The sequence below is a fragment of the Zootoca vivipara genome, chromosome 6 (assembly GCF_963506605.1).
Source record: "Zootoca vivipara chromosome 6, rZooViv1.1, whole genome shotgun sequence".
In the NCBI taxonomy this organism is placed as follows: domain Eukaryota; kingdom Metazoa; phylum Chordata; class Lepidosauria; order Squamata; family Lacertidae; genus Zootoca; species Zootoca vivipara.
In genome coordinates this window covers 8,548,194-8,559,220 of record NC_083281.1, presented here as the reverse complement: position 1 = coordinate 8,559,220, position 11,027 = coordinate 8,548,194, and the positions used below count along the sequence as shown (strand labels likewise).

At 53.2% G+C, this 11,027-nt stretch overlaps 1 protein-coding gene across 1 annotated transcript; it reads right to left on the bottom strand.

The window, feature by feature from the left end:
* Positions 1–2,832: 2,832 nt before the first annotated feature.
* On the bottom strand, positions 2,833–5,773 carry FEM1A (fem-1 homolog A). The gene has a single exon (XM_035118967.2). It carries the CDS (start codon positions 5,494–5,496, stop codon positions 3,541–3,543), a length of 1,956 nt encoding a protein of 651 aa, XP_034974858.1. The 5' UTR covers positions 5,497–5,773; the 3' UTR covers positions 2,833–3,540.
* Positions 5,774–11,027: the final 5,254 nt, after the last annotated feature.

Sequence of the window (11,027 nt, the reverse complement as noted above, 5' to 3'; positions counted from 1 at the left end):
CCTACCAACCGACCAGATCCCAACAGACATAAGAACAAGGAAGTCAGAGGAAATTGGGGTTGTTGTTTTTTTTAGCAGCAGGATTTTATTTTCCTTCTTTTCCTTTTTATTTTTTTTTAAGTGTCATTTCATTTATTTCAACTTAGGAGTTGCCACCAGCTGACAAGTTTAACACATTCCACTTCTTGAGTATTCTGCTTAATGCGTTAATAAATGAACACTTTTCTTTGCAGCAAGAAAACAACAGCAGCAGCACCCCCCTGAAACCATCTTTCTTTACTCCTCGAAACTGTCATTTGCTTTTTTTTAACAAAGGGGGGGGGGCGAGGACAGTCGAAGTGATTCCTCCTCTGAGGAAAACCTTTCTGAGGTTGATATGGTTCAGCTGAGCCATCCAGTCTCAAGCAGGGGAAGCACGTGGTCAGCGGTCCCGAGGGGTCTTGTGAAGAGTGAGAGAGCCTTGAGGGGTGGGCAGCTGGGGGGGGGATAACCCCTTCCTCTGCCCCCCCCCAACTTCAGCAGCTGTTTTCTGCCCTTGCTCTCCTGCCCACACCAAGTACCAAAGAGAGCCTTTTGAAACCAAACTTGGAGCCCACAACCAACACAGAACATTCCATCAACTTTTGCCATACACACCCCCTCCAAAAAAAACAACCCCCAAACAAAAAATGTAAGGAGATGGATTCAGACAAAGCCCTCGTGCTACAGCAGCGTACATTGATTTGTGGGGAAATGGCACCTTGCAGATCTAGTGGAACTGGGGGCGGGCCATGAAGGAGTCTGTGGACCAGCGTCCGAAACGCCTCAGTTTTCCAGGAGACATTGGCCTGGGAGAGGGACCCTTGTGCATTGCATCCTCTGGGATGAACCACGTGGAATTGTAGAGTTGGAAGCGACCATGAGGGTCACCCTAATCCCACCCCCTGCCATGTGGGAATCTTCTGCCCAAGGTGGGTCTTGAACCCATGACCCTGAGATTAAAGGCCTCAGGCTCTACTGACTGAGCTATAGATCAGGAGCCACCTTCCCAGTTCATTGAATTCCCAGCCTGTAAAGTCGGGGCAGCAGGGGGCGGGGAGGAGGATGAAATTGTTGTCTGAATCCGCCCTCTGAAAGCCACACCAGAGAGGGTCTCTTGAACCCTTCCAGAAGCTGACCCTCTGAAGGGCTATTGGGGGGGGGGAGAAACACCTCTGGACTACCAAGCGGCCAGCGCCTTCCAATGCCCCCCTCCCAATCTGCATTCTGCGCAAGCTCTGTCCCTGTCAGGGCTGTGTGAGATGGTCAGCGGGTCAACAGCGCTTCCTTGTGGCTAGCTGGCTGGCAAAAGATGGCAGCCGAGAACTGCGCTCCAGTGCCTGCCTTCCAGCCGGGAGATGATACCACTGCTCCAAACATCTCTGCAAACAGTGCTGACAACTGTGGAGAGCTATGCTCCCCTCTGCAACGAGTACACCTTTCAGCCACAGGAGCTGCCGTGCTGTTGGGTTGATGCGATGCAACCGAGCAGCCTTTCCCCCCAGACTCTAAAACTCAGCGTGCTTTGGGTACCCTTTGAATGCCAAATAAAGCCCTGAGCCCTGCTTCCTTCTTCAAAGACCTGAGACTCCTGACTCCCACCAAGCCCTGGGCCAGCATGTCTGGGATAACAGGGTTTGGGAATCCATTTTCAGGGACCAGCCTTCACAAGAGGATGGAGCAAGTTTCTTTTCTCTTGCTCCAGAGGGTAGGACCTGAACCAATGGATTCAAATTGCAAGGAAGGAGATTCCGACTTGAAAGCCAGGAAGAACGTTCTGTAGTGGAAGAGAGTCCACAGGTGGTGGACTCTCCCTTCCTTGGAGGTTTTTGAACAGAGGTTTGATGGCCACCTGTCAGTCGAGATTCCCGCATTGCAGGGAGTCGGGACTAGATGACTCTCGGGATCCCTTCTGACTCTACAACTCTCTGATTCCTAGACAGTTCAATTAACGTGATCTCAAAAGTCTGCGGCTTACAGATCCTGTCTTTCAGAGAGGGAGCAACTGTGAATGAAGTGTACAGCTGTCTAGAATGACAGAATTGTAGAGTTGGAAAGAGACCAGCAGGACCATCTAGCCCAACCCCATGCAATGCAGGAATCCTTTTGCCCAGTGCGGGGCTTGAACCCACGACCCTGAGATTAAGAGTCTCGTGCTTTACTTTTAGACACCTCTCTCAATGCAACTGGAAGAGGTGGTGGAAGCGCAGAAACCCACTAGGGCTCTCCCCCTCCCCTGATGCCACCAAAAGACCTTTAAAGGAGCATTTCTGACCCCTTTCCGCAGCTATCCAAAGGAAGAAGGGTCTGTAGGTACAGAACCTATTAGAAGAAGCAGATCCTAGCCACCAGACATTCTGGAAGACGCTCCCTTCTTAAAAACCAACAGAACAACCCCTACCTGGGCTCTGAAAAGAATGGGGCTGTCTTAACTCAAAGGATCATCTCTTTAACACACTCAAAAAAGAATCCTGGTAATAGTTTTTCTGCCTATGGTTTTTCTGTGGGGAGGAAGGCGGGTGGCCGCTGGTTTGATCCTAAAGGCGACTTCAGTGTTTGGGGTTTCTCTACCCCCCCCCAACTGCCTGAACCAGTGATAGCGCCAGCTTGATCTTAAAAAAAAAAAATATGAGGAGAAAACAGCAAAACACAGCACAACACAACCAGCCTCTCAATACAGCCAGCAAAATCTCAGCAATGCAATATGGGACACTGGAAAATGAAGTAAAATCAAACCCAGAACACAACCAAGCCTCACCATACCAGGTTGGGTCAGCTACGTGAGGCATAACAAAGCTAACTTTACCTGCAGTGTTTAGCTGAAACCTACATCCCACCCCCAGCACGCGCTGTCCGTGAAAAAAGGATAGAGCGGTTTTTTTTTTTTAAGACTTGACCCCAGGCTCACCTAAAACCCCTCCCTTGAATGCATGCAAACCTAGCTGCTCTTATACCTTGTAAGGCAGGCTGGGCTTCAGAAAGCAAGAGGTCAAACATAGGTTTTGCATGTGTGTGTGTGTGTGCACTTTGAAAAGGAAAAAAAAAATTAGTTGGCAATGGAGGGCAGCAGCAATTCTGACCTGACCAAGCTGCTTGAACCCTGCCATCTGTGTGAGCTGAGAAGTGCCCATCACTCAGGAGATCCTGGTGGGCTCCTTTTCCTTTCAGGGGGCAGGGCGAGAAGCAGCTGGTTTTGGCCACCCTTATTCTGCCCCAACCCCCCTAGAGCCACACTAGGTCACAGAGTGGGCGCTAGATCCAGCCACCTGCTGTTGTTCAGGGGTGCCGGGCCCCTCAAGGGATGCCCAGGGCAACCACACTATCGTGGCACGGGGAGCGCAGCACTCTCAATTTCCACAGGTTCCCTTTTTCGCTCGAGGCCTGGAGAGAGAGGGAGAGGGGAGGTCGACCCGGCCCAGTGTGCAAATGGAAGCATTTTAAAATCCAAACCAGAGCGGAGGCGGGCCGAGTCCCAGCCCCAGCCCCTGCAGGAGGGGGCTCGCAATGCTGCCCACCCCCTCTTCAGTGGAGCTCGATGAAGGCCTCCAGCTCTTCGGGGATGAACCCTTTGTAGGGTATCTTGTGCTTGTCGAGGGCGCGGGCGGCAAGGCACTGCAAAGTGATGTAGTTGAAGGGCTGCATCATAGCTTTGGTGAGCAGCTTCTCGTCCAGGAGCTCGTAGGCCGTCTGCTTGAAGGCGTTGGTGGCGTCCATGTGCGCCCCGGCCTCTATGAGGGCGCTCATGATGAGCGGGCAGTTGTTGCGCGCGGCCACGTGCAGGGGGGTGTTGTTGTCGTAGTCGCGGCCGTCGGGGTCGGCCCCGCACTCCAGGAGGAGGTTGACCACGTGCAGGGAGGGGAACTTCCCCACCGGGTAGCGGCCGACGGAGGTGGTGTCCTTGTCGACCGCCATGTGCAGGGGCGTAAAGCCGTTCTTGCCCCGCGGGTTGCACTTCAGGAGCCGGTAGATAGTCTGCCGCTTCTGGTGCTCCTGTTCGGGGGCGCACTCCACCTTCTCCAGAAGGAAGACCAGGTGCAGGATGATGGCCAGGGCTTTGGTGAACTGGGCGCAGTCCGCCACAGGGTCCTTGCGGTGCAGAAGCGCCCGCTCGACCTCGCGCACCCCTTTGCTCAGTACGCCCATGAGGTCAGGGAAGCCCAGCTGTGTGGCCAAGGTGCCCTTCGAGCGGTCCTGCAGCACATAGGAGAACAGCTCGGCGAAGGAGAGGAAGCTGCTGGCCGTCATGGGGCTCAGCGGCTCTAGGTTGCCCTGTTGCATCTCCAGCGCATACTTCCACAAGTTGATACAGCGCTCGAAGTTCCCCGAGTCGGCGTAAACGGCCCCCCGGTAGCGGATGTAGTAGGAGGTGTCTGGGTGCGACGGGCCGAGGATGCGCTCGCGGATCAAAAGGGCCTGCATGCGCATTTCGTCCGGGTCGATCACCAACGTCTCCAGCTCCTCCGCCGTGCTCACCTCCCGCGAGTAGTCGTAGGCCAGCACCAACTGGCGAGGCTCCGGTTTGGCCAGGTACTGCCCGCCCTGGTGGCGCAGGCCCATTGCCCTCCGCCAGTGCTTGTACGCCCCCAGCAGGTCGCGCTTCTTGTCCACAAAGGTGGCTCCCAGGAGCTCCAGTGCTTCCACAGCTGCCTCCCGCGTGCAGTAAACTTGGGGACGGCCGTCGCCGGCAGCAGAACCCCCATCTCGGTCTTCGGCCTGGCTGCTGTCCCCTACGGCCGCCTCCTCTTCCTCCAACGCTCCCTCTATAAAGTATTCGACGATGTTGGTGTGGCCGGTCACGCTGGCGGCCAGCAGCGGAGTCATGCCGTACCCATCCTTCTCCATCCTCGCCCCGGAGGCAAGCAGCAGACGCAGGATCTCCAGGCTTCCGGACTCAGCACAGTCATGCAGGGCCGTGTTCCCCTTGACGCTGCGGCGGTTGACATCTGCCCCCCTCTGCAGGAGGTAGCGGGCGATCTCCGTGTGGCCCTTGTAGCACGAGATCATCAGGCAGGTGTGGCCGTGGCGGTTGGCCACCTCCAGGTCGGCCCCCCTCTCGCCCACCAGGTAGCGCACGATCTCCAGGTGCCCGTCGAAGCAGGCTGCCCGCAGCGGTGTCGAGTTGGTAAGCGTGGTCTGGTTCACGTTGGCCCCCCGCTCCAGCAGGCTGCGAGCCACGTCCAGGTGGCCGGCGGCCGACGCAGCCCAAAGCGGAGGGGCTCCCTCGATGGTCTCACCATCAAAGCTGACCGAGCCGCCCGCCTCCACCCGGGCGCCGCAGTGGTCCAGGAGGTACTCGACCACCTCACGGTGGCCGTGGCGTGAGGCGATCAGCAGCGGTGTGCCCCCAGACCCTTCGCCGCCGCCAGGGCCAGCCGTCAGCTCCTCCAGCTCCTCTCGGCTCTTGGTTCCCAGCAGCTTTTGCAGCAGCTTCAGTTTGCCTTCGCGGGCGGCGTTGTAGACGGCCAGGCGGAGGTCCATGGCTCTGGCCAGGGTGGCTGCCAGCTCCCCATGAGCTGGCAGGGGGCTCTGCTTGCGCAGCCCCACAGCACCTTTTCCAATAAGTGAGGGGGCTCAGGCCATGGGGGCTTTCTTTCCTCTGGGTGCCCCTGTGCAGCAAGGCTTGGGGGTGGGGTGGGGTGGTAACCTAGCAACCAAGCCTTCCTCCCCAGCGCCTCTCTCCTCCCTCCACAGCTGCAACCTTCAGTCTATTCCTGCCCCCGGCGCCATCTTAAGTATATTCAGGGGGATATATGGGTGGGAGGGAGGGAGGGGGGGGAAGTAAAACACCACCCCAAAATGGCTGGCCCCAGAAATGAGCAGAAATGCATGCCGGTAGTAGTAGTCCTGCGCTCAAGTCCCTCACGATGGGTTTCCAGGAGGCGCGCCTGAGCAGGAAGACTACGATCCCCAGGCGGCTTTAGAGGCAGGATGTGGCCGGCTGCCGCGCGGTGGCTCCTGGGAAGCGGAGTCCGCGGCGGAGTACAGCCCGGGAGCGTCACGGAGGGTGAGGGACTCCATTTCCCAGAAGGCAGAGCGGGAATGGAGGGAGGGGAGCGGGGGAAGCAAAGGTTCCTGGGAAGGGAAGGAGGCTAGCTAGAGGGTTCTGGGGAAACGCGGGATTGCGGGTTAAGGGCGCTTGCTCATGAGTAAACCTGCTTAGGAAGAGGAGCTGGAGGGCGGGTTTCTCCACCTAACAACCCTCAGCAGCACTCTGAGCAAACCACAGTTCTCATGGAGCGAACCCCAAGCAAACTACAGTTCCCAGGGAGGGTGGGGAGCCAGGACTCTTTAATGCGGTATGATAACTGCTTTAAATATGCGGTGCAAACTTGGGGGGGGAGGGGGTCTTTTAAGACATATCTTTGCTCTGTGGGAGCAAAAAAATACCTTTTACAGAGTTTATCGTGTTCTCTATTTGGTTTTGCTTATTTTTTTATATTTATCTTTTTTTGCAACAGGTAGATAAACAACAAAGGGACACGGGTGGCGCTGTGGGTTAAATCACTGTGCGGCTTGGGCTTGCTGATTGAAAGGTCGGCGGTTCGCATCCCCGCGACGGGGTGAGCTCCCGTTGCTTGGTCCCAGCTCCTGCCAACCTAACAGTTCAAAAGCACACATTGCAAGTAAATAGGTGCCACTCGGGCGGGAAGGTAAACAGTGTAGGTAGCCGTGTTGGTCTGAGTCGAAGCAAAATAAAAAAAAATCCTTCAGTAGCACCTTAAAGACTAACTAAGTTTTTATTTTGGTATGAGCTTTCGTGTGCATGCACACTTATTCAGATACACTTGAAACAGTGTTTCTGTGCGCTCCTCTAGTTTTGACAGAAGCGGCTTAGTCATGCTGGCCACATCACCAGGAAAAACTGTCTGTGGAAGCGGACTCGGCCTTTAAAGCGAGATGAGCGCCACAACTCCAGCATTGTTCGCGACTGGACTTAATTGTCGGGGGCCCTTTACCTTTATGATAAACAAGAAGGACAGCTCAGTGCGTAGAGCCTGAGACTCTTAATCTCAGGGCCTTGGGTTCGAGCCCCACGCTGGCCAAAGGATTCCTGCATTGCAGGGGGCCGGGCTAGATGGCCCCTCGTGGCCCCTTCCAACTCTACGATTCTGTGACATGATTCTCAACCGTTTCAAACTGTTCTTAATGTTGCAATGTGCCCCGGGACCTTAGGGCGAAGGGTGGGTAATAAAATATAAATAAATGGGATTAGCCTGATCATCGTCTGGTGTTTGCATATTTCCATGGTGGGTGCTAGTAAAGAACCAGAAACCCAGGCCAGCGGGGGGGTTGGGGTGAGGTGAGGTGGAGGAGTGGTGCAACGACCAGAAAAGCTTCACCTGCCAGCCCACCTGTCCGTCATTCTGCTCTTGGACACAGAGCAGTGAGAACTCCAGCCGTAGCGGGTTGTGTGTGGTTGGGGGAGCCACTCACAATAGGCCTGAAGGAGGAATGATTTGCAGCTTTGAAGTGGGAAATTGGACCCTACCATGTTGCTATGGTACCCAGATATGCTCTGACATTTTCCTCTGAAGTACCCATTAGCCAGGGACAAGTGGCAACATCCCTCCATTGTGTTGTGTTTGCAGATCTCTCTCTCTCTCTCTCTCTCTCTCTCTCTCCCTCTCTCCCTCCACCCCCCCCCCCCCCCGCCCTGCAAGCAGACCTGGCTGATGATGCTCTTCCAATGTTCTTCAGGAGCATTTTTTTTATTTAGCTAGGGCTGGGGGCTAGGTGAGGCAGGAGGGACTAGGGACCAAGTTCCACCAGATGCAGGTTGCCACACCAGGAGGAGAAACCAGCCTCTTAAGACTCCTCTAGAGAGGTAGCAAATCACTGTTGTCTTCCAATGCTGGGCTGAGCAAGCTTATTTCAGTTTTTTTATTGGAAGGATTTTCATCCTGCTCTTCAGGGCCCTTGCCCCTCCCCCTCCCACCCCAAATGTGCCCCAGAGTGGTGTGCCGTGATGAGGAACAAAGTGCCTGCATCCTCAGGCTTACAATCTAAAAGACACAATTATTTCCCATACATTCCATAAACATTTTCCAGCCTTCTTTAAACGTATGTTCTTCTTGTTCTCTTATTCTATATGTTAAGACTGCAAGCTGCGCGTATTCCGTCAATTTAATTTGCCATTCTTCTTTGGTTGGGACCTCGCTCGTTTTCCATTTTTGGGGCTAACAAAACATGGGCTGCAAGTAGTGGCATACATAAATAACCCTTTTTTGATACCTGGGAATTTCAGTCTGAATTATCCCCAACGAAAAGGACTCTGGGTTTTTGTTTGGTGGTGGTGGTGGGAGTACTTTTAAATATTTTTTTTCAATTCATTATGGATCATTTCCCAATACCCTTTTACAGGTCCACCACATATGAAAGGAAGTTCTCTCCTTGCTTTTCAAGGAGGCAAGAATGTCCTGCAACTTAGGAGGTTTTAAAAGAGGATTAGACAGATCAATGAAGGGGAGGGCTTGCTCTGAGTCCATGGTTAGAGTCAGCAATGCTTCTGAATACCAGTTGCTGGAAGCCTCCAGAGGGGACAAGGGCTCTCGTGTTCAAATCCTGCTTGCTAGTTTCCCACGGGCGTCTGGTTGGCCACTGTGAGACTAGATGGGCTCTTATGTTCTGAAAACTCTCCAAACAAATAATGATGGGGCGGGGGGGGGGTACAGAGAAGCAAACCCCCCCAAGTTAAGTAGTATAGCCCAGAAACAGCTTTAGCACCTCACTGAGGACTAGCCATTTGCAAGGACAAAGCCAGGCAATGGTGATAGCATTTGACTCACACAGATTCACAAGCGCGCGTGGTGTGTTCTTACGGTCTTGGGCATGCTCCATTATTACCTAAGTGGATGTCCATAATGGAACGGTAAGTCCAGATTAAGTCAGAAGTGGTGGATATGACTTTTAGCACAAAGGCAACTGATCTCGGGGGGGGGGGGAGACCACTGAAAAGCCTCTGCTCTGCCAGAAAGGCAATTGCCAATAGCATTCTTGTTTTTCACAGAATCGCAAGGTATGGCAAGGAATCTGTTGAAAGAAAGCAGATTCTCTGTGGGGACACTTCTTGTCCTCCATTTCGCCTTCGACGTGGTAAATAAATAATTGAGGTCACAGCTATGTGGGCTAGAGGACGGTCAATCAGGCAGGAAGTGGGGCAGCAGAAGGCAGGAGAGAGAAGGCACTCAAGTCCCTCCTGCTGAGAGGCTGTGGGGTTTCGTGGGAGCCCAGCAGCAGCAGCAGCAGCAGCGGAGTGTGGGATGTGCTGTTGGAAAAAAACCAAAACACACTGTCCAAGAAAGATTGGCAAAATGGCAAAAAAGAAAAGAAAAAAGGAGGGACGGCACTCTGGGGAGGGGATGTGGAAAGGTTTTGGGGGCCTGAATTCTAATAATAAGTGGGACTAGACCCAAATGTGAGCAGGGCAGACTCACAAACCATGGAGTGGCAGAATCAGTAGGAAGGGACCCCGAGGGCCATCTAGTCCAACCCCCTTCAATGCAGGAACCTCAACTAGGTCATACATGACAGATGGCCATCCCACCTCTGCTTAAAAACCACCAACGACCACCTACTTAAAAACCACCGCCTCTCGTAGGAGTCCGTTCTATCATGAACAGCACTTGCCATCTGAAAAGTTCTTCCCGATGTTTAGTCGCCAAAAGGGTACATTTAATTGTCTTTACAACTCAGGACCCCAGTACCTTTTGGGGTGGCTTCTCCGAATACCTGGACCCTTCAATCTCCCTCTGTGGAAAGAGGCTTGGAGGAGGATGTAAAGGCATAGGGCCTTTTCGGTGGTGAATTCCTGTTTGAGGAGCACTCTGGCACCAGGTCAAAACTTACTTTCCTGCCAGGCTTTTGATGGGCAGAGATCAGTGGGGGCTGGTCCATATCGCGAAGGGGTCCCTGCCTTATTAACCTCTGCTTGCGCTCAGCCAGGCCTCACCCACCGACCTCAAAACCGGTCCTGGGGGGGAGCATAGCCTTGCAGCTTCCTCCTATAGCATCTCAAGGTTGCCCCTTGTAGAAATCAGCAGTGAGGAGAGCAATGGGGACAAAACTAGAATGAGTTGGGCTCCACTTGCTGTGCCTGTCATTGGTTCTGGCGCCACCTACTGTTGGGCTCCCAGGATTCCACCCTACCAGTCCCTTGAATTACCAGCCCCCACTGATTGTGATGTTGTCATTGGCTGTTGGTTGTGCTGTGTGGGAGAAGAAAAGGGCTAAAAGGCGTAAACCAGGCACGGCCAAAACTTGGCCCTCCAGCTGTTTTGGGACTACAACTCCCATCATCCCTAGCTAACAAGACCAGTGGTCAGGGATGATGGGAACTGTAGTCCCAAAACAGTTGGGAGGGCCAAACCCTATGCAAATCTGGTGTGGAATGTCCAAGACAGTGGGATGGCCTGTTGTCCGCCTCCTTCCAGCGACTCCCACAGCCAAGCTGCTACAGGACACCTTGCTCTGCTTTGCTTTGGACCACCTCAGCAAGGCTGAGAGGGGTGGTGGTCTTCTCATCTGGACAGCCCAGGACCTCCAGACATAGTGCCCAGGCTTTTGCCCCAGAGAGATCACTTTGGTGCTGTTAACAAAGCAGTTTGACTCACCCCCCACCCCGGAGGTGCAATCCATTGTCTCTCGAGACAGACAGGTGCCTGTGTTGTTGTTTTTTACAAACCCTTTGTTGTTTCATGTAAACGTGTTTCTATTGCAATATACCCACGAGTAAACCCACTGAAACCAATGGCACGAAGGTAGCCGCTCTCAGTAACTTTAAAGGGTCTACTCTGAGCAGGACCACATTTGCTTGCAACCCAGTGATTTTTGTACTCGTGCTTTTAAAATATGCTACAAGTTAACATATGTTGGCTTTATAACTGGTATATATTTGAATTGTAATTCGACATTGATAAACTGTGGTTTATATTGGATTTCAATAATTGAAAAAAATAATTTAAAAAAGTATTATTTAAAAATAACATAAAAATATGTTGCAAGTCACTTGG

Excerpts from the sequence above, each read along its gene's own strand:
- FEM1A (XM_035118967.2), bottom strand. The coding sequence starts at position 5,496 with ATGGACCTCCGCCTGGCCGTCTACAACGCCGCCCGCGAAGGCAAACTG.